General features: G+C 39.3%; 1 protein-coding gene and 1 long non-coding RNA gene across 2 annotated transcripts in view; one reads left to right on the forward strand and one right to left on the reverse strand.

Moving 5' to 3' along the window:
• The window catches only part of tshr (thyroid stimulating hormone receptor), a 59,378-nt gene extending 47,552 nt beyond the window's left edge, over window positions 1-11,826 (forward strand). The window contains exons 4-10 of the mRNA XM_077219991.1: window positions 1,866-1,940; window positions 2,744-2,818; window positions 2,906-2,983; window positions 3,318-3,386; window positions 5,140-5,217; window positions 7,201-7,389; window positions 7,635-11,826. Of these exons, the coding sequence (XP_077076106.1) occupies window positions 1,866-1,940; window positions 2,744-2,818; window positions 2,906-2,983; window positions 3,318-3,386; window positions 5,140-5,217; window positions 7,201-7,389; window positions 7,635-9,021 (1,951 nt within the window). The 3' untranslated portion in view covers window positions 9,022-11,826. The remainder of the gene's footprint in view (window positions 1-1,865; window positions 1,941-2,743; window positions 2,819-2,905; window positions 2,984-3,317; window positions 3,387-5,139; window positions 5,218-7,200; window positions 7,390-7,634) is intronic.
• Window positions 11,827-16,452: 4,626 nt separating this feature from the next.
• Window positions 16,453-16,843, reverse strand: LOC143729011 (uncharacterized). The gene is made up of 3 exons (XR_013199932.1): window positions 16,733-16,843; window positions 16,592-16,655; window positions 16,453-16,510 (listed from the first exon to the last, which is right to left on the reverse strand). It is a non-coding gene; the product is annotated as an uncharacterized LOC143729011 (long non-coding RNA).
• Window positions 16,844-27,588: the final 10,745 nt, after the last annotated feature.

Genomic DNA, 27,588 nt, shown 5'->3' on the forward strand with positions numbered 1-27,588 from the left:
GCCTCCACTTGAGAGCATCATCTACCTGGAACTCAGTGGAGCGGTGGCTTCAACCTGCTGACTCTAAAATGAGAGGAATTTTGACACACTCACCCTAGGGTGATAATCTGGGTGGCCTTAAAGAAGGCCAATCACTTAAGACATTACGCGCCTGGAGTTCAATGGAGTGGTGGCTTCAACTTAATGACTCTCTAAATGAGAGGAGGCCAACACACTCGCCACAGGGTGATTATTAAGGTGGCCCAAAGAGGACCGCATTTGAAGTCATGATCTATCTGGAGCTCGGGGGAGTGGAGGCTTTAGTTAAGAGCCCCTTACTCTCTTGCAGATTGGCTTAGTAGGCTTGAAGCACTGCCATGGTATGCAGTGAAGCACCAGCCTGACTTGCTGCCACATATGCCCTGCCATTCAGGGCATACACCGCTGCTGTAGCAGGCAGAATAAAAATCAAACACCTTCAGAATAAGAGCATCAGCCCCCTGCCTTTGTGCTGCAATCTGTTGTCCAAAACGCTTCAACCCTTGCAGCCTGGGCTCAGGTTTGGGAAGCTCCCTATGGTGTGTCGAGCTGGGTTCTGAACACAATTCAACGAGGCTACTCGCTTCAAATCGCTTCTACTCATTTCAATTCAGCTGTGTTCTTCAGTGGCTTGGTAAGCAGGGCTGGACCCCGCCCACCCAAAGATAGTTTGCAAACATCTTGTCGATTGGGGGCATCGCCAAATATCCGTGCTCCTGCATCCCCTAAATATTTGCATAAATCGCATGCCTATGTCTGTGGATGCGGGCAGAATACGGTTTCTTCCATGCACTTTTGATCTCAGTATGGAGATCAGGAAGGAATGGAAGGCTCACTGGACGTCATGAGTGTCACCGTGTGTCAAAAACCTTGGACACGGGTCGGCACACTGCTTGAAACGTTCCCTGGACATTGTTTTTACCTGATCGCTTTAAACACAAACAGTCCCTAAAGACTCTATGGCGCCCCTTACTTCCTGGTCGCACTAGTATAATGTCATAGGCTGTCGCTGGCCAATGCGATTGCTGTGATTTGACAGTTACTTCAGATACCAGTCACGCTGAGGCATTCCCCATAAGCGTCTCAGGACGCAGTGCAAGTTCCCTCTCGAAGGGTAACTCAGAGCTGTTAACTTTTACCCTAATGAAAGGTTAGATTTTTGCAAATATTTTGAATGAAAGATCAAAAGGATAAACAATGCAGATTTATTTTTACTGCCATCTTTGATCATATTTACCAATAATTCTGACCAAAACTGTTCATAATGTAATGTACTATAAAGTGAGACAATTATTTAAAACTTAAAATAATTATATCATTACTGACACAAACAGTTCAATGTTTGTTACAAATATCATCACATCTCATTTATTTTCAGTAATTTAAATCTCTTTTGTTAAATTTTCTTGAATTCCATTTTAATTTAATTTCAAAGAATGACTGAAGCTATTTAACGGTTGCATTAAATGTAATGTTTTAGTGACTTCTCTGTTCTTCTTTGTTTGGGTTTTACTTATTGTACCAGAAAATGTGCTTTCAATTACCATATCTGGCTGAGTAACCTGAACACGAGCAGATGAGGTCAAATAACTGTTATTTCCATCATCTGCAGAAATTATATTACATTTTATCATAGTGTCTTACCAAGGTAAAATGTACTGTTGTAAATACTTTAGGCTCATAACTCTTTCATTCAATCATGTAAATACATAACACACTGCACTTTAAAAAGTACATTTTCAATTCATGAAATCAATCAATCAATCTCTCTCTCTCTCTCTCTCTCTCTCTCTCTCTCTCTCTCTCTCTCTCTCTCTCTCTCTCTCTCTCTCTCTCTCTCTCTTCAGAGAAATAAGGAACACAAGGAATCTGACATTCATCCATCCAGAGGCTTTAAAGAATCTCCTTAATTTACAGTATTTGTGAGCAAAAGACTGTCCATATCTGTCATTTGTTTTGCCTGCAAATCATATATTGATTTCCTTGTTTTAAATATCTTAGTGAGGTTTATGCATAAATCAAGAAAATAACTTGCCCAAGCAATACTTTTGTATTAATTATTAATTAATTAATTATCTGAAATATATTTTTATTATACACAGTTCAGCTTTTCCTGTAAATCTATCTTGTTTTAAGGATGTCAAGACAAAATTATTTTTCATATTATTATTATTGTGTAATGAGTGTGCCCATATATACAGTACAGTCTCCAAATCCTTTGCACTGGTTTTGGGTGCAAATCCATGGGATCATGGGGAATGGTTTAAACAAGATATAACAGAGTTGCGAGTACCACACTTATTGGAAGCTGAAAGCATGGTCAGTTTAGATACATTATTTAATAAACAGACACATCAAACTTTTTTTGTGATCCGTCTATACACTGAGATTAGTTGAATGTCTGCAAGACAGAAATGTTCATGTTATCCTGAGCAATCTCACTGTTTTACATAATTTATTTCTGCCCTCATACAGGCATGTAATAAAATTGATAACATGATATTATGATATAGTTTATAAACAAACATATTCAATGTAACTCGCTGCTGAACCGGCATAAAATGCATGGAGAATTTAACTAGCTAGTCACTGCTGTTTCCTAAAACCATGCTCCCTACCAATAACATAAGGGCACTCAAACCAAAAGTACATTTACCTCCAGCAATATGTCTTTGTGGACAATGTATAAGACCAGAATGATATCCAGGAGGTGTTTTGTTTGCAGAGGCTTATTCAACACAGGCCTCACCATCTTCCCTGACCTGACCAATATCCATGCTGATGACTCATACTTCCTACTGTGAGAAGTGTTCTAATGCTACAGTTTTCAAACAGATCAGTGTTTTTTGAAGGTATTCTTTTTTATTTATTTGTGCTTTTCCTGCAGAGAAATGAGTGATAATCCCTATATTGCTGAAATTCCATCTAATGCTTTTCTTGGCATTACCAATGATCTGCTGTCAGTGTAAGTATTGTCACATCCCCTCATTTTCACATTTGTCTTGCTAACAAAGAAACATGTATTGAAGTGTCATTTGTTGGCTTTTTTAACTATATGTTTACTTATAAGGTACATTGGAGGGATTATTTTGATTACATGAAAATAAACCCTTTTATCAGAAGACTATTTGTAATCCTGTTCTAGTTTCTGGTACAAATATAAATGAAGAGTATCTCCATGTCGGCTCTTTAAACATGTACTGTAAATATTGTCAAAATCTGAGCCAGAAGTTGATACTGTTATTAGCAATAATTTTATAATAGGCCTTGACTGTTATTTCTTGCTTTTCATTCAACAGGAGGCTCTACAGCAATGGCATTACAAAGGTCCAACATCATGCTTTCAATGGCACAAAGCTGGACTCAGTGTAAACTTCCTTATAAAAAAAACTTATATAACACATATAAGCTGCTGAAAGTTAATCTAAAGTCATATAAATACAAGTTTGATGTACCACATTTATGAAGCATTGATCATGAACACAATTACCAAAACTACCCAAAAATAGAAAATAATTTAAATAATTATTTACTCACCTTAATTTCAATGCAAAATTTGATTTGATTTTTAAAAGAAAATTTTTGAAGAATCATTAAGCGGATCATTTTGCAATACATTATTCCAAAAACAGCAATAAAATATCCTAAAATAAGTCCATAAAACTCATGCACTGTATCCTCATGCTCTATATACTGTAAGTCTTCTGAGAAACAGACTGAAAACCACGAAAATATTGGTCTGTGACTCACAAAATTATTATATTGCATTATAGCCTTCTAAAAAATCTGGATCCTTAGAAACGCTTTGAACAACTAACGTCAGTGGAGAAAGGCATACAGTTCATCATAACATTGTAATATACATTGTAATCATATACATAATTCACCCGCTATAGCCTATTGCTAAATGTACCCGATTTTTCATATCAACAGAAAAATATACCGGGATAACCTGGCTTCTCTTTAGACCCCTCTGGTTCGCAGCATAGTATGCTACAGCCCGCCCACACGTTGACCTGATTGGTTACAAAGTAGTTTGTGACGTAAGAAACATCAGTGATTTTAAACTGCATTTTTAAGACTGCCTTTGGTTTACCGCAGTTTTAAGGAGAAAATACTCAGCAATAGTGTTGACATGATTTTGCACATGGATTGTCTTAACACATATTAATAACACCACATATAAACAACATGAAAAACCACAGAGGGTCTTTAAGGAAAGAAAACTTTGGGGAGCAATATCATTCACTATTGATGTTCCACAAATCTGGATACTGTCATTAACCTCTGCTCCCATGGGTTTTCTGCTGCGAATAAGGGATATTAGTGGCAATCCCCCCATATCTCAAACACCCTTAGGTTGTAATTCCTGCTAATTTCTTTGTGCTTTTGTATGTTGACATTGGACTGCTAAACCAGGACAAATGCAACTAATGAAAGTCCAATAGTAAAACTCAATATCTAGATTGCTAAATTGCTGATAAAGGTGGACCCCTCTACCAAGCCTTGTATTCACATTTTTTTGGTCTCATGTAAATAATCTAAAAATCCTAAAACATTTTGTAATCTATTGAATGGAGCAGCTGTTAATAGTGTTGTAAACAGTTCAAACAAAAATGACGAAGAAGTCAAGGTGGCGAGAAAGTTTGAGTCTTTATCAACATTATTAGTCTTTATTAAATATATATTATTATAATTATTATTATTATTATTGGTGATTTTAAAGAAAATGTGATGCTAATGTGTTGTGGCCTTTTGATGGTTTCATAAAGATGGTTTCTTTATGGCCCCAAAGAGTATTTATGATATTGTTGTCCTGTGTGATTATATTCCTTTTTTAATATAAGTCTATATGATTTTTGCCTTTTTACCAGCTACCAGTTATAAGTATACAAAATTAATTACGAGTTATAACTATGATAACTCTGCACTTCTGAGCAAGCAGCACAGGTATTATTCATTTCAATAGCACAAATATTGTGGGAAATACCCTAATAAATACTTATGGAATTTGTTTGTGCCTTACCAAGAACCACAGAAAAATCTATTATTTAATTGTAACATTTAAGAACATGATATTATAATCCTCTAACTGGACACTTTCACTCCTTTTCTTTCCAGGTACCTGCATAGAAATAAGCAGCTGGCAAGGCTGGATGAGAGAATGTTTGCTGGGACGAGCAGTGGGCCAATGCTCCTGTGAGTGCCTTTTGTTTCTCCTGAAAGCACTTGAGATTCAGAGTCTGTAGGTCCCTCTGGGGAACAGGTAGCACTAAAATCCACAAAAACAACACTTTTATTCTTTGACACTCTTAATATAAAACATTTTCTAATGCTTGCACTCTCTTGGAACATCAAAACCACAAGTTGTTTTACTGATTAGACAAATATTATGTATTACCGTTCAATCCAGACTTCGTAAAGCTATACCCTATTCATTGGTGTTACTAACTTACAATTGTTCTGTAAGTGCAAAAATATCTTCTCGTCTGAATGTTGACCATAGTCTTATCTGACTGCTAATGTGGGCCTGCTGAAATCATAGTTCTTTAATAAGTTAATAATGTGGCCCCTCAGCTACCCTCTCAGGAGTCAGATTAATGTGAAATCATTGCTATGAGGTCACTGGCTAACTATCTCAAAATGACAAAATCAGACAAGCGTTTTTTCTTTCTTTTTTTTTTTTTTTTTTTTAAATTTAATTTTAAATTCATGTTGCACAATAGACTCTTTGGAACATAGATTTAAAACAGAAACAACAACAAACTCATATTATAATGGATATTTTTGTCTCTCAGGGTGTGATGATCCTATAGGGAGGATTTGCGATTTAGTTTTTTAGAGAAAAGCAAAATGGGCAGTGGGAAATTCTTTGAGTAATACTTAAACTGCTACCTGGTTTCTTCTTATCCATAACCTGCTCTCTGTTCCAGTGAAACCCCAAAATAACATGTAACCAAAAATAAGATGCAATCACCCAGCTACACCATTCACATTCACACAAACCAACGCTTACCCAAAGGCTACATTTACTCTGCAAGGCCTATGCCACATATAGCCTTGTAATCCATTTTTTTTTGTCCCACTTGATTACTTTCATATAAAAATAAACTGTTTACAGTATCTAGGTAAAATGCACTTTCAACAACACTAGTATTAGTTATCATAGGTATTATATCAATGCAACTGAAAATTATGTTGTAATTGCATGTCCACAGTCTTAAAAGTATCTTAAGAGGTCTACAAAATTGCAAAATGTTGACAAAAGCTTTTGAAAAACCACTGCTTTTGATTTGGTGACACAAAATGTCTTTATAAATAGCATATCTTTAATGTAACCCTTTAATGTGTTGTAATTGTTACATAAACCCACAGACTGAGTAAACAGGTGGCTTAATCAGAGCTCTACTATGATGCTCCACCTGAGCTGAGAATCAAATACGACTGTTTACATGTAGACCAGATTTTTAATCACATTTGAAAATGGCTCATCATGATTATATACAGGAGCTTTCAAATAGGCAAGACATTGCAACAAATAGCCAACACATATGAAAAGAACATCAACCAAAGCGTTTCAGCATTAGGGAATTTTGTTGCATTTTGTTAAGCTGTGTTTCCACCGAAATTACCTGGAACAATTTGTCCCAGGAACTTTTTTCATCCAGACCTGTTGCTGCCTGCGTTTCCATTGCTGTCTAAAGTACCGTGAAGACTAGGCAAATAGTCCGGTGACATAGGACTGCACGCTACTTTCCAGTTCCCGCTGGATTTCATCCTCTGAGTTTAAGCTTAATAAAGCCTGAACCTCGTCGTCGGTTCATCAGTCGCATTTTTTAAACTCCATTGTTGATTCGAATAGCAAATAACTCTTACTGCACGCATTACAACAGACTTTTAAATATGGTGTTTTAAATAAAATGCTGCGTGAACTCAACCAATCAGCATGTTCAGCGCCCAAGTCCCACCCCTGAATGTTCCTGAACTTTGAAAAAGTACTACCTTGCAAGCAGTGACTTTCTGAGGGGGAAATTTTTACCCGTAACTTCATTTATACATTGGTTCCTGCGGTGGAAACACTCAGAGTACCACCCCAAAGTCCCTAGTTCCTGGGGAAAGTTCCTGCGGTGGAAATGCTGCTTTAGTCTTTCTTTTAAGTCTATTTTGTTTTTTTCTTATTAGTGATGTTTCAGAATCGGCTGTCATTTCCCTACCAACCAGAGGCTTGGAGTCACTTCGGGAACTCTGTGCTCGGAATGTCTGGGCCCTCAAAAAACTTCCACCGATCAAGACCTTCAGACAGCTAATTACTGCAGACCTGACCTACCCCAGCCACTGCTGTGCATTCAAGAACTTGAAAAAAAAAAGGGGGTTTGTGGCTTTGATTATTCATTTTAAAAAAAATTATGAAAATATGAGTTTTTTTAATGAGAAAAGATCTGGATTCCAATCCATGTAGTATTTTGACTACGACGACTGTGTCATATAATTGGTTGTCTAATTTTATGAAATATTCTAAATATTAGACTAGATATAGTCAAAATGCAAAAACCATTCTTTTCAAAGTGTATTTTCTGGGAGGAAAACATAAGATCTTTTTGTTCTTTATATGGCAGGTACTTTGAGGACATCATTTGTAACCTGACTGCCAGGTATAATCAACTTCAAAAGAGATCTGTTGGAACTTTTACATTTCCTGGCCTGCACAGCAGCATGGAACCTGGCATTGACTCGGGCAGAGACACCTACGACCACCAGGACTTTTACAGCAGCCTGCATTACCACACCTACTTTGGTGGACACCCAGATGATGATGTGGGCTTTGGTGAAACACTGAAGAACCCCCAGGAAGACACCAGCCATGAATTTGACAGTCGCTATGACTACATTGTGTGTGAGGAGGGAGAGGAGGTCGCCTGTTTCCCTGCTCCTGATGAGTTCAACCCTTGTGAGGACATCATGGGTTTCAGCTTTCTAAGAGTGTCTGTGTGGTTGGTCAGTTTGCTTGCTATGTTGGGCAACCTGTTTGTACTGTTGGTTCTGCTCACCAGCCACTACAAACTGTCTGTCTCAAGGTTTTTAATGTGCCACCTGGCCTTTGCTGACCTTTGCATGGGCATTTACCTGCTGCTCATTGCGTCCGTGGACCTCCACACACGTTCTGAATACTATAATCATGCTATTGATTGGCAGACAGGTTCGGGATGCAACCTAGCTGGGTTCTTCTCCGTCTTTGCATGTGAACTATCGGTCTACACACTGACCACTATTACCCTGGAACGCTGGTATGCCATCACCTACGCCATGCGGCTGGACCGTAAGTTGCGTCTGTCCCATGCCTCAGTCATCATGCTGGTGGGCTGGATCTTTTGCCTCCTATTGGCTCTTATGCCTCTCATTGGGGTCAGCAGCTACCAGAAGGTCAGCATTTGCCTGCCCATGGACACCCAGACACTTGTGGACCAGATCTACATCCTATGTGTACTTGTTCTTAACATCATAGCTTTTGTAGTCATTTGTGGGTGTTACATCAAGATCTATTGTGCTGTTCACAACCCTAGTCATCAGTCTGCCAACAAAGACACCAACATTGCCAAGCGTATGGCTGTACTCATCTTTACCGACTTTCTCTGCATGGCACCCATTTCGTTGTATGCCATGACAGCTGCATTGGACCACCCGCTGATCACTGTGTCAAACTCCAAGATCCTCTTGGTGCTCTTTTACCCTGTGAATTCCTGTGCTAACCCGTTCCTCTATGCCATCTTCACCAAGGCCTTCCAAGGAGATGTCTTTATACTGCTCAGTAAAGTGGGTCTCTGTCAACGTCGGGCTCAGTTGTTCCGAGGTCAGACAGTGTCTTCGAAGGCAAGCAGCAGAGGAATCACAAGACGTGAGAGGGAGCAAACAGGAGCGAAGGAGACCCCTATTTCCCTTCTAGAATATCCAGGCAACCTGCCAGCCACCCAACTGCAGGATGACAGTGATGGGAAGGACACTTGAAGCCTATATGTGAGTCCAGGCAACAACAACTGGAATGTAGGTGTCCGGCAGATTAACTAAAATGCAGCACAGAAAAGACTGAAAATTCATGAATTACTTGAAAGGTCTGTATTAAAAGAAATGAATGAATTTTAGTCTGTGTATTTAATATAGTATATTGAACTGGTGAAAGTCAATGCTTGAGTATTAAATGGCCTTGTTGATTTAATGCAAGCGTGATAAAATGCTGTGTAAATTGTCCTTAAAAAAGTTATTTTCTAAATAGTTGCATTGAATGCAATACACTCATTTAAATTTATTTAAGAATAGTTTTAGAATTGATTCAAACAAACATTTGCCCTGCCTCTGTTTTTTTAAGGCCCATTGTGTATGGCAGTGCTTCCTGCCACCCCACCCCCCAAAAAACATTGCACAATTTGTATGTCTCATTGGGGGTGCAGGACCAGTGTTAAGAACCACTGGTTTGTGGAATCTAAAGCCTGTTTAACACCACCATCCTGTCGTTCCAAACCTGTAAGACTTTCGTTAATCTTCAGAACACAAATGAAAGATCTTTTTGATTAAATCTGAGAGCTTTCTGTCCCTCCATAGACAGCTATGCAACTGATAACTTGACAAACTGACAAAAGAGATTCATAAAGAGATCATAAAACGAATCCAGTGGTTTGGTCCAACATTTTCTGAAGAGACACGATCGCTTTTATGATGAATAGATTGAATTTAGCCTTTTAGTCACATATAAACATTCATCACACATTGGTTGTGATAAGCAGAAGCTCGAGCATGTTTGCTTGATGTGCAAAACTGATGAGGTTCATTCTTGGGTGAACAGAGCATGTTTGAGCTTCCGCAAGAGGTTTGTTCTCGTGCGTCAAGCAGGTTCGGTTTAGCCTCTGTTTATGTTCGCTGATGACACAGAAAATGTGGACTGAAGCGCTAAATTTATATGGATTAGTTTAAGTGTCAGTTGCATTGCTGTCAGAGGGACAGAAAGCTCTTGAAAGTTCACACTGCAGGGGCTTAATGCTCAATTCCGATTTTTTGAAAAAATCAGATTTCTTTGCAAGGCCGTTCACATTTCGAATTAAATGCAATCTTTTGTGATCTCCTGTGTGAACGTAAACATGAACGTGAAAATGACCAAGAAGTGACCCGCATGCGCAGAAGAGTACTCAACAGTCAACGACGTCACTTGTTGTTTGCGGAGGTGGCTAAACATGGCCTGAATAGAGCTGTCCCCCCAAATATTAATTAAATCAGAAACCTTGCTTCCCTTCCATTGACTGATCTCAGCATCATCCGCCATAGTTGTTGTTTATCTTCTCATTCCCGCCTACTTCAACGCAGAATTATGACGTTTGTGGCATATCAATGACGTGCGGGTCGGATACATGTGACCTGGCCGTTCAGATTGAAGTCGCATTTCAAAAGATCGGATACATATCGGATTTGGACCACATACCCAAGTGTCCTGGGTCGCATTTGAAAAGATCGGATCTGTGTCGTTCAGACAGTCATGAAAAGATTAGATACAGGTCACATAGGGGCAAAAAAATGGAATTGGGTCGTTTCAGCCTGCAGTGTGAACTGATTTCATCAAAAAGATCTTCATATGTGTTTCTAAGGTGAACGAAAGTCTGACATGAGGGTGAGTAATTCATGACAAAATTTTCATTTTTGGGCGAACTACCCGTTTAACAGCTAGTACATCATATACACTGTATGTATAAGCAGCACAGTTATATACGCATAGATGAAAGTATAGTTTTGTCATTAAGCCTATTTTTGACACACAATGGTTTGTAACATGGAGCAAATTACTTGTGCATTCAATGTTTGGGGAAAAAAAGTCTTCTTTCTGCTTTGGCGCAAGTTCCTCATACAGTGACAGACATACAAAAATTATTGTCTTTATAAATTACTGTCTTTATAAAGTATATTATTATTAAACGGTCTGTACACTTACAAAGATCTCAATGCTTCGGTTTGTATGTAGAGACCCTCATTAAGCTACCGTGTTAGAGTGGGGCTATTTTGAGCCTTGTTAGTGGTATTAACTAGCGATCTCTTTTTACTTATTAAATGCCCCATATACTAGCGTTATAAGCTAAACAGTTTTTAGAGATAAAACTCTTTACACTCGATTGTCATGAAAACAAATCCCAGAGAACAGTCGACTGGGTACCAATGTGATATTACACCCCAGGTTCATTTTGCACCGGAGTTCTCCTTTAACTAAGGCCTGTCTTAATCTAAACCCTGTGAAACCAGGCCTATTTGTTTTTTTACCCTATTCAGTAAATCTGAAATCTAGACTGAATCTTTGTTCTCTTCCGAGTAGATTGATTGTCATTTGAATCTATTGCTACTCCCATCATGCAAATTAGATTTAACAATCAAGTTTGTAACAATTTTAAATGACCCAACAACCACAATAGCCATTTTATAATTTATGGCTGAAACAATCTACTGTATTCTCTGTATACCACCTTCTACTTCTGTTAACCTGCTGCTTCTGCACAGTGTGTGTGTGTGTGTGTGTGTGTTGTGAAACTGGCTTAACGGCCATTGTTGCTGAGCTTCATGTTCTTGTAAAATGAGAGCCTGCATTTAGATTATAAAAGTGTTGATGTGTGCCTAGATGGTTCAGAAGCTGGCTAAAAAACTATTTTATTTTAAATTCAATTATCTTCATGTATATTTGAGTTTTGTAAAGTGCCACTTTTATGTATTTAAAGGTGATGCAATTCATTTGGTGTAAAAATTCCTCCTGTTCAAAATAAAGAAATTAGTCTTTGAAAACCCCATTGTAAACCGTGAACAGTGTAAACTGGATCTGTGCCACTATTAAATTATGGTTTGAGCAGTCCAACATAGCCATACCGGGTCAACCAATGATATGCGTTAGTGCTGGGACTATTTGTTGTCACGTTAGTTACAAAAAGTGGAGGGGAGGACTCAAGTGCAGCAACGGATGATTTATTAACAAAAGAAAAGAAAACAAAAACCCACAAGGGGGAAACACAAGGGGGAAAACACAATGAGACAAACAAAAACTGAACTTGAAGAAAAAACACTGACTCTGAACACGAAGACCATCACACAGAAACTGGGAAAACATATGACAGCGATCCGACAAAGCCTGCAAACAAGAGGAGACTAAAGGCAGGCATACACTGTGCGAATTTCGTCCGATTTTGAGCCGAATTCTGACTCGTGCGACTCTTTTTCGGGTCGGGCCGATTTTCAGCTTTGTCGTGCGTCGTTTGTCGTGCAGTGTTCGTGCAGTATACAAGGGGAAACGAGAGGCGATTAACCTCTCCCGATCGGCAATCGGATGAATTTCTGGCATGTCAGAAATTTTGGTCGCTCCTCGTGACTATATCGCACAGTTGAAGCAGAGCTACGAACCGATTGCCCTAAACTCAGTGTTTTATCCCTCACTGCGCCTGCGCGAAAACAGATTAACCATTTCAATCTGCAGAAAAAAAAAAAACGAAAAGAGGGAACTCTTTAAATTCTGTAGTTCAAATTAGCTACACATTACTGCTGCTTACCTCCAGTTTGTCCAGTTATTACCCACGTCTTCCAAGCTGCGATGTAGCACCGTGCCTCTTTTATTAATTTGTTAAACAATGTTTTTGAAATAAACCTGTTTTTAATTTTTCTTTGATGACTAATTATTGCAGTGTTCGGACATATTATAGACTGTTAATATAATTATATGCCTATAATTCATTGTAGCCTAATCGATCTAAATGTTTTAGACAATTTTCAAAGATGATCCTCAATGAAAATTGTCTAAAACATTTAGGTCGATTCTAATGAATTATAGGCATATAATTATATTATTATTATTCCTCGAGGAGTAAGCTTTTATTTATTATCCTCAAAGCGCATTGCGGCGATGTGCTGTGAAATTATTGCGTGGCAAATTAATTATAATAGCAGATCAATTTAATAATAAAATTAGCCTTCCCTAATACAATAATAATAATTTAATACATAAATTGGAAGTGCTAAATCATCTTGATATTGATAACTGATGCTTGTTTTGACAATATCTCTGGATACATGATATCGTCTACCAACCCAGCACGGGGGTTTATCGCACATATTTCACACGTATAGTGTGAGCAGTCAAGTCGCAGCTCGACGTTCGGACCGTATAGTGTGAGCACTTAAATCCTAAGCTTTGGCTTTATATCGCATGCGATCTACTCGTTCAGTGTGAGTAGATACCTTGCTGAAATCGCACAGACATCGCACAGTGTATGCCCGCCTTTAAGGGAACAAATCAAGAGAGAACAGGTGGAAGAACTCAAACACTAATAAGGTAACAAGGGGGAGGGATCAAACAATAACGAGAGCACATGGCCCAACATAAAGACACCCAAGTGCAATACAAGACAGACACGTGACATTTGTCTGACCAATAACAAACAGGAGTGTTTGAAGAACCTCTTCGACAGTCATTTTTGTAATTCAGTGGCACAGAAATGGTACCTTTAATTTTATTTATATTTAACAGTTGTTCTCAACTAGGGGGCCTCAGCAAACTTCAAGGGGTGCCCCAATACATCTTACAATTATTTAAATATCATAAATATTAATTTACATACAAAAATTAAAGGCTAGTAAATAAAGCGCCAAAATCGAATTTGTCAGTGGTATGCTTATTTAAAAAGTTGAATATTGTAACATTGCATTGTCAGGAATTAATCACTGAACAAAGGTTAAATGAATCCAGAACAGCTTTATTGGAATTCAGGGCAGAACCAGGAGTGAACAGGTGAGTGGAGAGGCACAAATATGAAATATAGAAGCTTGGAAATGAATAACACTTTGTTTGTCTCTCAGGGATCGACAGGATAAAACGGCAAGCACACACCTCAAAGGCTGGACCAGCAGGCAAGTTCCACAGGTAGATATGTTCAGGAACTATCGTGAAGAATCAGGAAAGCACACTGGGAAATTGTGGATAACAGGTAGGGGAGTCTTTCGTAGGGCTCGCCTGACCAGGGGAACAAAGGTGGTTGGAAGCCGAGTATGCACTGGAATAGGGTGAGACCATTAGAAGTTGTTTACAGGGAATTTGGCATACTCAGCCTAAGGTAGGAACTGGTTCCAGGAGTTCTGGTGGCTTTGGTAGCAGATCAAACTCACCCGTTATCCAGGATATCTCTGGTTGATGTTATATGGGCCAGGGGTATGAGCCAGGGGTGCCCTGGAATGATGGTAGCGGTGGACTCACCAGGGGGTGCAGATTTCCTCATGCAGGCAGCCAACTCGTAGTGTTATTGTTCTCACATCCTCTATTTAAAGCTGTTCCCGTTACTGACTGAACCTTGTACTGGATCGTGGTGCGAGTCTTCTTGAGCTGGAGCTGCCTGCAGAGGTCGCCAGAAATGAAATTGCCAGTTGACCCGGATTTGAGGAGAGCAGTGACTGAAACGACAATATCAGCAGTAATCAATGTCACTGTAGTAGACAGTGGTGAGAAGGTAAAGGATTTACTGGAAACTGAACTCCCCATGGGGTGAGTGCCCTGATCCCCCCTCCGCCCCCGGTTTTTGTGGTGGCCATAAACCTGACTGGGTGGCCAAAAACCTCTTTGAAATGAGTAACAAAATGTCTCATTCATTTAATAGCATGACCAGATTGATACCATATTTGTCTCAGCCCATTGCAAAGCACGACCAGACAAATGCTGAATGATAAAGAATATTTTGGACCATTCAGTGGGGAAATTGATAAGGCTGCATTTCCAGTGGCAGGGAGCATTGCAGAAGAAATCCATTGCACTCCTCCTATGGACCAGGGTAGGGTACTGGCTTGACCATGGGACTGGCTACGTAGACAGGTGAGGGAGCGGGTGTAGTGGAAGGTGGCGTTGACAGATGCTGCTCTGGGCCCAGATAATTCCCGACAGAGTTCTTTAAACGGATCACACTGCTCTGGATCCATTTACAGCATTGGTGTGGCCTTCTGTCAGGAATTATACACTGAACAAAGGTTGAAAAATGCAAGAAGCTTGAAGGAGATGAATAACATTTTTTGTTTGACTAACAGGCATTGACGGGAAAAACACACCTCAAAGGCTGGACCAGCAGGCAAGTATCACAGGTAGATATCTTCAGGAACTATCGTGCTTCAGGAAAGCACACTGGGAAATCACAGATAACAGGTAGGAGAGTCTTTCCTAGTTCAAGATCAGATGTCGATTGATGTTGAGCTTATATAGTGCGTTGATGACGGTGAGATTGATGACAGGTGCAGATGGTTAGTACTCAGGAAACTGGTATCGCTGGGTGGTAGAAGTGAAAGAGCCTGGCTGATCTGTGGCATGTGGGGAAGGGGGGTTCAGGTTACGTTTAATGGACAGTGAGAGAGAGAGAGAGAGAGAGAGAGAGAGTCGACTACGCCACCCTGGTCGCTAAGCCAGGGAAGTATCCTACCAAGGACACACGTTCGAAGTTGCCCTGACACAGAGGCGCTGAGACGTGGATAATACAAAATACAAAAATATGCTTTATTGGACAAACATAAAATGCTGGTGTACCAGTCAGTTAGACTCACTCATCACCACAACACACAATAAAGAATTCACAGTACTCATGGTTACCAGAAGCTGGGCGAGCTAGTGCCAGACGTCGCGAACACCCGCGATGGTAAAGGAGCACCCACACGTGCACTACACTTCACACACACGTCAACCAAGACCAATCACTATGGGTTTTAGACCACACACCCATGTGTCTTATTAGGACCCACCACCAAAATAGAGCAACTAGCCCACCTGCTCCGGACTCACGGTACCTAGAACACAAAGACGTACAAATTACAAAACAATAATTGTACCCACAAGTGGGTAACCAATTTATAAGACACAATGTATAAACCAACATAAAATAACACCCAGAACTAACAGAAAACACCCCGAAATTCCCTCCTCGGTTTCAGAGACTGTGAACCGCTCACTACAGACCAACCTGACTGGGCTTCACAGGCCGGTTAACATTCACAATCTCCCGTTCCTTTAAACGAGCAGGGAATCACTCACCAGGAGCGAAAAGAAAGAAACATATTCATAATACAAAAACACCAAAATAACAAGCAATCAGAATTAACACAAAATACAGGACAAAAGTAAATCACAAAGTCCAAAATAATAAACAAACCAAAAAAAAAACAAGCACACAAACAAATATATCAACACAAGGGGATAGGTACACCCACTCTACTAACAAAACAAAAATAGCTCAAAGCAAACAAACGACCATCAACAAAGCGAAAGGGTGCTCACACGTGAGCGACTGCCCTGAAGCAGGTTGATGGGAAAAAAATAAACTTAAATGAAAACAAGACAATAAATTTAACTAATGGAAACAAGAAAACAAAATTCAATGACGGGAACAAGACAGCGGCAATGAGAGTCCTAAGTCACATAGCAATCTTCAGGTGTCCTTATACAGGCGGGTTAATTCACCTGCAAAAGCCCGAATAGAAGCTAAAATATATACTTAATAAAATACACAGTCAATCATCATAATATAATAACTGCACATACCAACATGTAGAAGTCGCGTCATTCATCCAGCAGCCAACAGTTGAACAAAGTTCACAATGAAGAGCTGGAAGGCACAGATAAACCCCCATCACTACACACTATTCAAATAAGTACAACTACAAGGGCCAGAAAGAAACCTACCAGCAAGCCAGGCAGCAATACACCAGCGATGCAAGATATATATTAATCCTGCAGCGATCATTACGTTGGAATCCGACGACGGCGCACATTACTAATGGTGGCAACACCTCATGTGCTTGTCCACGTTCAGCCCAGCACCTGACGAGGGTAACACGGTTAATCGCTTGAAACCCGATATACTCGGACGCGCTCAAGAGACGGTTGCACATTAACGCCCTATCCGGTGGCAACCCCAACACCTTAATATACGCCCCGGAATTAGGCGCCAATTAACGTCACAGGGGCGGAGTCAACACAAGCAAAGAGGACGTTACGCAACAGTAGTACTTCACTACACATGCATTATAACATTGCATGTTTATTGTGCAGAGAAACAAGACTCGAGCATATCAGGTAATCTGAATGTAATGAATGGTGTGATTTTTCCACCCTGTTAGGATATTCACATGACTTTACGACAATAAAACCATGACCCATGGTGTATATATTTTTTTTTCTGATTGAGTTTCAAAGGAAATGTTATTTAGTGACTTAAGAACAAATTTCATGAACAATAAATTACATAACAGATTTGACAGGAAGACCAACAAAGGTTTTAAATAACTTAAAATCTACAGTGTAAAAAACGAAATGATCAATAACTCATTACAACAAATGTTCTTACATTACTTTAACTCATCAAAATAATTTCTTAGTTGAAAGCAATTTCAACTTTTTTAAGTTATACGAGCTACAACTCAATTTGATTATTATAGTTTCAATTGAAATGTCTTCACTTACAAATTTAAGGCAGAAACTGAAGAAGGTGGGACGTTTTTACAGTGATATTACATATATTTCGTTACTTGTTACTTGCAAATAAATTACAGATAATATAAAAGCAGACATTATATTTTACATGTGTTTAGTGAATTCCACCCTGGCTATAATAATAAGCCATAAAAAATATCATAAAGAAGAGTGACAAGGCTTTTCAAACTTTAATTTCCCTCCAAATGAAGGTGTCATCAGGTAAGTGATGTGATCGGTGGTCAAGTTAATGTTTTTATTCTGGAAATAATACATATTAACATTCAATTTTAGGGACATGCAAAAACTTATGCACTATTTAAAGAATCAGCATCAAACTCATACTACATTAGCTAAAGGATTAGCTTAAGTCCACACTGAAGTGATGTAGCTAAACCCTTCTAAAACAGAACACCATGCACTGCTTTTCATATGTGGTAAAGACAGTCTTGTTGTGGCTAAGCAGGCAGCAAGAAAAAAGTAAAAACTCTGAAGTCTCTCAAAGGTGATTTAATTTTCTTGTCAGGGCATGCTCCAAACAGTGTAACAGCGTTCCATCCACCAAAATTCCAATACAAGAAAAAAAAAAATAGAAACAAAATAAAGGGGAAAAAAATAACAAAATAATATTTACACGAGACACATCAAACACGTTGGCTACTGGCCCAACAGTCACCCTTTGTTCTCCCTCCCTCTTTTTTGTCCAAACAATCAGACTCTTTATAGTTGAGGCCCCTCCCCTCAAATTCAAACATACCAATGGCAAGGCTGTCTCAAATACAATCTACATAGCTTATTTATAAGATCATATTTAACATCAATATTCAAACATGAATATTAGCATCTTCTTTATCAAGCTCTATTTTCATCATGAAAACCAACGAGAATCTTAAAAGACATGCATTTAATTTAATAACATTCAACATTTTCAATACTTGAACTCCTCCTCCTTTGGGAAGGGATAAGTCAGGCTTCCTGTTGGCGAGCCCCTCCTATTAGGAAGTTCCAGGAATAAGGTAAGACAAAGAGTCACCATTAACAAACAGATCATTATTTGTGTTATTTACATTCACCTTTTCTCATTTACAGGCACCAAAGGCTAAGGCCGACAAACATGAATCGCAATGAAATGTGCACCTTTCATTTGAGACGTGTGATACAAAACAATGAATAAAATTATCTTCAACAAAAAACCCATTGTTTGATTCTTTGAATTGCAAGTTACATACCTCACTTTATCACACATATTAACATTCAATTTTAGGGACATGCAAAAACGTATGCACTATTTAAAGAATCAGCATCAAACTCATACTACATAAGCTAAAGGATCAGCTTAAGTCCACACTGAAGTGATGTAGGTAAACACTTCTAAAACAGAACACCATGCACTGCTTTTCATATGCTCTGGTGATCTAAGGGCATGAAGAGGGTCACCCTAATGGAGGAAAATTGCAATCAATGCCTCCAGTGAAGGCAGGAAAAGAGGAAAGCTTTGTGTCAATTCAAACCAAATATTTATATTTGAATACAGTATCTGCATTAAGGATCGAACTGTAGAGCCACTTAAAAACATCAATGATGGAGCAGAGATGGTCATCACTGAATCACAATGGACAACCACAAGCATATGTTGCAAGTGTCATGCAGCCATGTGATAGCTTTGCCATATGACAGCTAAGAATACAAAGGATATTGTATAACAATCGAAAACTAAATCGACAATTGAAAAGTATAACTACAATTTACATGAGTAACTTTTTAGCAGCTGCATTTTGACTAATTTCATTCAATAGATTTGTGTAATATTTAAAAAAAAGGCCTCAAAGCTGTTTGATAAGCCAAAATTGCATTTGGTCACACTTTAGTTTGGGGAACACATATTCACTATACTTAACTACGACTTTTGCCTCAGTAAACTCCTAATGTACTGCTTATTAGTTAGTTATTAGATCTATCTTATTAGATAGTTGTTGTAGTGGTTAAGTAATATGCAAGCTGATAAGCAACCATAGTGAGAATTGGTCTCCAAACTAAAGTGTTGCCTTGCATTTTTGCTATTAAAGTTTATTGTTTTGGTAACAATCAAATGTTTAATTCTTCACGGTTTGTTTCTTTCCATATGGATAGGTTACACTTCCACTTCCCTCTTACTGAACTTTCCAGCTGACACTAATTGAGAGGAGAATCGTGTATGGGTGTGAATGTACCAGTCTATTTTTCATTGAGGGAATTCATTTATTATTTTTAATCAGTTTGCTATTATTGAGTTGTGATTTGAAGCACAAAACCGGACCGCAGACAGGGATCTCAGATACTTCTGTTAGTGATAACGACTTCTGCATTTTATCCTTAAACTTCCTGAATGAAAATAAAGCCCACATTTAATCAATACAATAGCTGCCATTAGCAGTGTCACAAAAGATCAATGTTTTAAAAGAATTGTTCAGATTACAATGACATTGAAAAGAATTATCAAAAATACTTTAATCTATATTTTTGTTCATTTTGAACAACAACAACTCACAATATAAACTCTGTAATTCCCTTCATGAAATGTGGAATGTGATGATTCTTCCAGATGGCATATTATTTTCTTCTGGCTTGAACTATCAAATACAGCTCTATTTTCTCACCAGCTTGCAGTGTCAAACAGTATCTTACACAGAACCATGGCTTGTAAGAACTAAAACAAGCAAAGGTGTGAAATGGAGTGGGAATGATAATAGGAGTATTTTTGGAGAATATATTATGTTCAACATCTGGTTAATATTTTAACTGAGCTGAAATGCAGATGGCCTATCTAACACCCACGCGTGCTTGCCTTTGAGTTTACTCACATTCGGACTGCTATGATTTTTTAAACGTATACATATAAATGTAGAAATTATTTTTATAAACATTTCGTAAACCTGACTGTGACTGAAACATGAAACTTTTGTGACTTATTCTAAATTAAACTGGCACTTTTAGAGAAACCTTAGAGCCTTGGGACCTTATATTGATTATAGTCATTACTTACATCTCCAATAAATAAATTGTCTTACAATAACTGTGGTAAAAGGATGATGTCATTACTAAAAAATATATAGAATAGAACGAGACGATGTATTTGCAGTTTAATTGTAAGGAATGTCCCATATTTGGCAATGGGGGAAATCCAACCCATAAGAGGATGGAGCACAAAATGTGGGACATATTTCATGCTATTCATGTAATGCCCAATCAATCAATTTCCTTAAATTTTTCTTGTTTGAGAAGCCGTTTCACTCAAAGCCATTGCAGTTATTGATGTGCAGGTTTCTCATATCAAACTTAACACATTTGCAATGGAAACATATAATTTGGAAATTAATGATGTCCAAAACTCTTAATGTTTATATACACCTCAGGGAAGTTTAGCAGCGTAAGTCACACAATATGTTTTCTCAGTCAGGAAATCTGGGCTAAAATCAGCGGAACAAATTTGTGCAATATATTAGTTATCTCCAAGGAAACTGGACTGGCTCTTAAAACAATAATCATTTCCAAAACATTTGCCTCTTTGAAATGCAGCTGTCTTCATAAGTAATGTCCAGTTTTGGCTTAGTCAGAGTACATACTCCAACCAAGACACTGAACATTTAATGTGATTCTTTAGTAAGTTACTATGACAACATGAGAAGAGTTTCAAGACTTAAAGAGCTCTCAAAGAGATCTTTACCCTGACTGGAAAGACACTCCACGACAGCGCTCTCATAACCAGTCTGACAGAGCTGACAATTTATCTTCATGAAGTTGCTTTAATGTCTGATACATAAGAGCACCAATTTAGCTATAATAAATGTATCCAATTTAAATTCTGTATTTTTTTTTCATTTGCTTCTATGATATTGAACAGATTTAACTGTTCTTCCTCAGTCTGCTTTTTAGCAGTTAGTTCACATTTTAAAATACATGTTCATATTTGTATTTCGATAGTCTACACAGTATATCCAATTCCAAAGTCGTTTGATTTGTAAGCAAAATTTATGTTTTCTCTCTAGACTTTTTGAAAGCTAGAATGTTTTTACCAAAATGTTACATGTTTAAACGTCTGAAGAAGAAAAAATGTTTGCACCACTTGAACTTTCATTTTGATAACCTTGCAGTGGAAAATGAGTATTTGAAGATCACTCTTTCTATACGAACTCAGCCAAACAGCGACATCTGGTGAGAAAATTAACAATTACATCAAACACTTAACTCATTTAACGCTGGAATAGCTCAGGGGCCGTATTCACAAAGAATTTTATTTTACCACTAGGAGTACTCCTAAATCACACTTAAATATTTTAGCTAGGAGTTTTCTCTTAAAAGTTTTTCACAATGCCTTTCAGACCTACTCTTAGTAAGGAAAAATGACAACTCCTAAACTAAGAGTGATAGTCTACACAGTATATCCAAAGTCGTTTGATTTGTGAGTCTTCGTTGCTATGGATGACGTCAATTCTCATGCACGAGTTTCCTCGCAATGATCACGGTGATTGGTTGTTAGATGACAGGGCCATCATGCGGAACATAACACAGACGCAACAAATCATGGAATTACGACATCTAAATATGTCTGTGTCCTACACAAAATAATATTAGTAATGTCATCGAAATGCATATATAGCCTAATGAGATGTTTGTGCAGGCCCCAGTGAAGTGTAATTCTAAAAAGCCAGAGAGCGAGAGAAAAGTGGTGCATTAAATTAAATTAAATTAAGGTAGCCTAATACCCTAATGAAACCACCACTTGCCTAATAATGAAAAACGACACTTGCATTAACACTTGCTTGGTTAATTGACATCCTATTAGTATGGAAGCTTGTTTCCGCCACTGAATAAAAATAAATAAAAAATAATTGCAACTTTTTATCTCACAATTGCGAGATATGAAGTCAGAATTGTGAGAAATAAAGTCTCAATTGTGAGATAAAAAGTCGCAATTACCTTTTTTTATTTTTCATTCTATGGCGGAAACAAGCTTCCATAGCCTAAATAGACTACTTAAAGCAAGGAAATGTTGCTCCTATTGAAGTAATGTAATAGTTGAATGACGATGGATTATGAACTCGCCAAAACGGAAAAGAAACCCCAACTGGACGCTGGACGCTGCTGGTCCAGTTGGTGCTGAAAAAAAATAAAAAATAAAAGGGAAATTCGACACTGGGATATCAAGTAAAACTAAGCATGAGACATGGGAGAGGATTTGTTTGCAGATCAATGCAGCATTCCCGCTTGTGTGGCGGACCCCGGACGACTGCGAGAGGCGGTGGTATGCGTTACAATCCTTTGTGAATAGGTCTTATGGCGCTTTTCCACTACACAGTACCAGCTCGCCTCGGCTCGGCTTGGCTCGACTCGACTCGACTTTGTTTGGTTTTCCACTGTGTAAAAGTTGTACCTGTATCTGCTTTCGGGAAAGTGTCTACATTTTTTCGTACCACCTCCGGCGAGGTTCTAAGCGAGCTGAGGCGAGCTAAGGCGATACTAAAATGTGACGTGAAAACAATGCCGACTGCTGATTGGTCAGAGAGAATCGTCACTATTCACTGCGTCATCATTGCACGCGCCTTTTTAAAATAGTTTAGCCAGAGATAGTTACTAAACGTACTACTATTATTATGGCAACTCGGAAGAAGTCAAACGAGGAGGTGCAGACATTCCTTTGTTTGGTTGCCGAAGAGAGGATCCAGCGAGAGCTTGATGGGGCAACGAGGAACGAAAGATGTCGCTATGACGACCGGGTACTATTTGTGGCGATACTTTCTGCAATGGAAAACGGAACGAAAAGCGAGCCGAGTCGAGGCGAGCCAAGGCGAGTCGAGTCGAGTCGAGCTGGTACTGGTAATGGAAAAGCGCTTTGAGTGAGTTAGGAGTCCTCTCGACTTATTTTAAGCTGTCCCAGACTTAGGTGCTACTTTAGGGCTAAAATGCTTCGTGAATTACTCTTAGTGAAAAAAATTAGGAGTCCTAAAGTTAGGAGTGACACGCCCATTATTTTTAGGAGTTGCTCCTAAATTCGCCAGTTAGGAGCTACTTTTAGCCTTACAATTCTTTGTGAATACGGCCCCAGGACTCGAGCTAGTTTCAATTCCGTTTCACCATCCGCGTTTTGATTTCTGCAAATCAGTTTTAAGTGTAGGCCTATGCAGCCAACGTGATTATTGTTCACTAGCCCACGCAACCACGCAAGAAAACATGATCAAAAGGGAAAGTCGTATTTCACAATTGTTATTTAATGTTGTTAAATAGAGAAAAACATTTTAAATTTAGTCTATAAGTAACTTTTAGCGTATTTTTATCCATGGACCTCATTATTGTTAGTCTTTTTTTCCCACAGAAACATAAAATGACATAAGTCTCAAGCACCAGCAGCTCATACTAATTCTCTTAAGTTCTCTGAAACTATGATTATTCTTTCATGGTTGCAAACAACTTTTAAGTGCCATTGTTTACAAATAATGTCACACATTTTTTGGACTAAAATTCCCACGAGACTAGATTATTGTAATGCTTTACAGGCGCGTGATTTTTTTTCCCAAACCACTTCAGCGGAAATCCCGCCCTGCAGCCGATTTCATTGGTTTAGGTTACAGTGACGGGTAGGTTTAGGGATCAGTGTTTGGTGTAGGCAATCAGTACAGTGATTGACATGACCAATGAAAACTTTTAAATCGGCTTCAGGGCGGGATTTCCACTGAAGTGGTTTGGGAAAAAAAATCACGCTTTACAGGCTTAATAAACCAGGAAGTATGTATGACCATATTCGGATCTGTCAACACTATTGGCTAAGCATTATGTAGCCTACATTTTAAAATCTTGCTGATTACTTATTAAGCTCTGAATGTTTTAGCTACTCTGTAGCCTACTTTAGCGAGCTCCTATCACATTAGAGTCCTTCACGCCCATTGCGATCTCAATATTCTTGCCAGATGATATTAAAATATCAAAATCGACTGCCGACAATAGGCTATACTTTTTTTCAATTTAGCACCCAAACTCTGGAACAGTCTTCCTAGCCTCGGGCACTATGACACAATGGCCAGCTTCAACTTCAAGCAGAAGGAACTGGATGAAATATTCTGAATGATACTAATCCACAATCTGACATGTGATGCAGCCCGGAATCATTGTTCGTTTCTTTGACCAGAGAACTGAGACTGGTTTCTCCCGAGGTTTTTTTCACCATTTCTGTCACCTGATGGACTTTGTGTTCCTTGTCATTGTCAAGTCAATTCAAGTCACCTTTATTTATATAGCACTTTACAATACAGATAGTTCCAAAGCAGCTTTACAGTGATAACAGGGAAATAATGCAACAAAATTTGTTTCTAGAAGAAAATGGCGTCATAGTCAAGCTTAAGTAAGTTCAGTGATGGTTCATTTTTGTTGTATAAAAGTTATTCATTTAGTTCATTTTTATATAATTGCTCTGGACAAAAAAACGTGATGTCATCGTCCAGCTCAGTTCAGTTCTCATATAATGGTGTCAATGCAGGCAGATCAATATTATTGTTGAATATTAAATGTCCCCAACTAAGCAAGCCAAAGGCGAAAAAGGCGACAGTGGCAAGGAACTCCATCAGGTGACAGAATGGAGAAAAAAACCTTGGGAGAAACCAGGCTCAGTCGGGGGGCCAGTTCTCCTCTGGCCAACGAACAAACAGTGTATGATTATGACTCAGGCAGCATTACCAGTCAGAAGTCAGATTGGATCGGAACATTCAGAATATTTATCCAGTTCCATCTGGTTGAAGATTGTCATCTTGTCGGTATGGAGACGGGTTTGTTGAGGATCAATGCAGATGGCTGTCATGTCGATGAGGCCTTACAGTTGAGTCTTGAGTCTAGTTGACACAATTTCTGCTGCCACTTCAGGGATGCGTTGTGGTTGTGTCTAGGCACAGGTCCTCCATCTGATCTGGATGTAACGAGTACATCGGATGTTATAGTAAAGTGTTCCCGGTTCCGGCTGACCTAGTTTATGCAGCCTAATAATGATTTAACTGATTGGTTTTGTGACCTTTGGCTTGTTTATGAGCAGTTTACACGACACCATTTTCATCTAAAAACGTAAAACTTTGTATGTGTTTTAGCCATTTGTTTACACGACAACAGCGTTTTGGGTGCCTGAAAATGCAAAGTTGTGAAAACGGGTTTTAAAGGGCATGTTTTTGATACCGGTCTCTGTGTAAACAAAAAAAACGTGAATTTCTGTAAACGATTACGTCATGCACATGTGTATTACGTATTCAGTCTATAGTGTTTCATCACCATCTAATGGCCTGGCAGCAGAATACAGCATTTTTAGATGTTTTTTCATTTCCGTGTAAATGGGGATCGTTTTGACAATGATTTCGTCTGTACAAGAAAAACTCAAAGGAAAAACTTCTCTGTTTTAAGCGTATCGTTGTCATGTAAACGTACCAAAAGAGCAAAAATAACTGAAAATCTGTGACATTACGCCTCACAACTCAAGAGATGAGGGAGGGTAGTGGCTTTGGAGGAGGACAAGGAGTTGGCCAAGAGCTGGTGAGAGCAGGCAGCAGACACCAGGGAGGAGCAGATGGAGGAAGCAGCCAAGGTAGATATGATGGGTGAAGTGGCCAGGTGAAGTTGACCCAGAGCTTAGCCATGACGATAGCCCATGGCGGAGTCGACGGAGTTGACAGAGGGAGGAACCATGATGGTTAAGTAGCTGATGACATCCGGGGGATGACTGACGGAAAAGAAGCCGATGTCAGTGGAGCCCTAGACGCAAACAGAGAGTCAATGGAACCAAGTGGCAGCACTGCCGCTGGAGACCTAGGCGGCGCAGCGGCAATGAGCATCCGAGGTGGAACCAGAGTGCCTAAGGACTGAGGTGGAGACGTTGCGTCCGAGAACCAAGGCGGAGCCCACTGAAGCTGAAGGGGTGGATAGACGGAGCTCAGGGAAAGGCGCGCAAGTCCATGGTGCAGGCAGGGTGACGACTGACCAAGGTGGAGCCAGAGGGACGAGGGAATCCACCTTGGCCCATCCAGGTTTGATGGGCCAAGGTGGAGCGGAGGAATCAGAGGCCAGAGGCAGAGCCTGGGGATCCCCACACTTGGGCAATGCACTTGACTGCACGACCTGAGGCTGTGTGCCACAACAATGCCACAAGGCGTCAAGGGGGAAGACGAAGGGCTGCAGGACACCAGCTGAGGCGGGGCTGAAGGACTGGCTGAGCTTTGTAGTGGAGATGGGAGAGGGAGGCTGGGCGGGATCAATGATGGTAATTCAATGTCTATACAGGGCGATAATACAGTCACTATGCTGGGCTAAACCCGCAGCGATGAAGGCACAGACAATGAAGTTATAGAAGATTCAGGGTAGGAAGCAGTACTTCTGAGTCCCAATCGATTAACCAGTCCTCTGTGTCCAAAACCAGCGAAATACCCTCTGGCACAGTTGTTACCGGCTCACACCCCTGGTCAGACTCACATTGGGGCATTGGCTCCAGGGCAATGGTTGGCACTGTTGGCACATTCCATTATTTTTCTCCATAAAGTGGACTTCAACGGGTACAACGTGTTGAAGGTCCAAATTGTAGTTTCAGTGCAGCTTCAAAGGCTCTACACGATCCCAGCCGAGGAAAAGGGGTCTTATAGCGAAACGATTGGTCATTTTCTAAATAAAATAAAATAAATATATATACTGCTGTCAGTGTGAAAACCTTGTCCCAAGATGTTTTTAATCAATTTTGGACATAGAAGGACCACCTCTCGTCAAGAAGCATTAAAGTGGGACTTAAATATGCCATGGAGCAATATATATATATAAAAGATTTTAGACCAGTTACCACAGTTTTGAATGCTGTCTTCTTTGTATGCTGTCTTCTTTGTATGACCAAAAATGTTTAAGTATTTTAAGTTCTTTGGATCGTGCCGGCGCCTCCGCTGACAAGAGAAGTATGTTGTTGTGCTCTGAAATATATGCAACATCTAAACAGTATAAAGAAACGTTATTGGAACTAATTTGCAGAGCAGTACATTAGATGAACACTTATTCTGCATGATGGGATGGGCAAGACAGGA

The sequence above is a fragment of the Siphateles boraxobius genome, unplaced genomic scaffold (genome assembly GCF_051911475.1).
Source record: "Siphateles boraxobius isolate OS27281-9 unplaced genomic scaffold, OSU_SipBor_1 8, whole genome shotgun sequence".
Taxonomy (NCBI): Eukaryota; Metazoa; Chordata; class Actinopteri; order Cypriniformes; family Leuciscidae; genus Siphateles; species Siphateles boraxobius.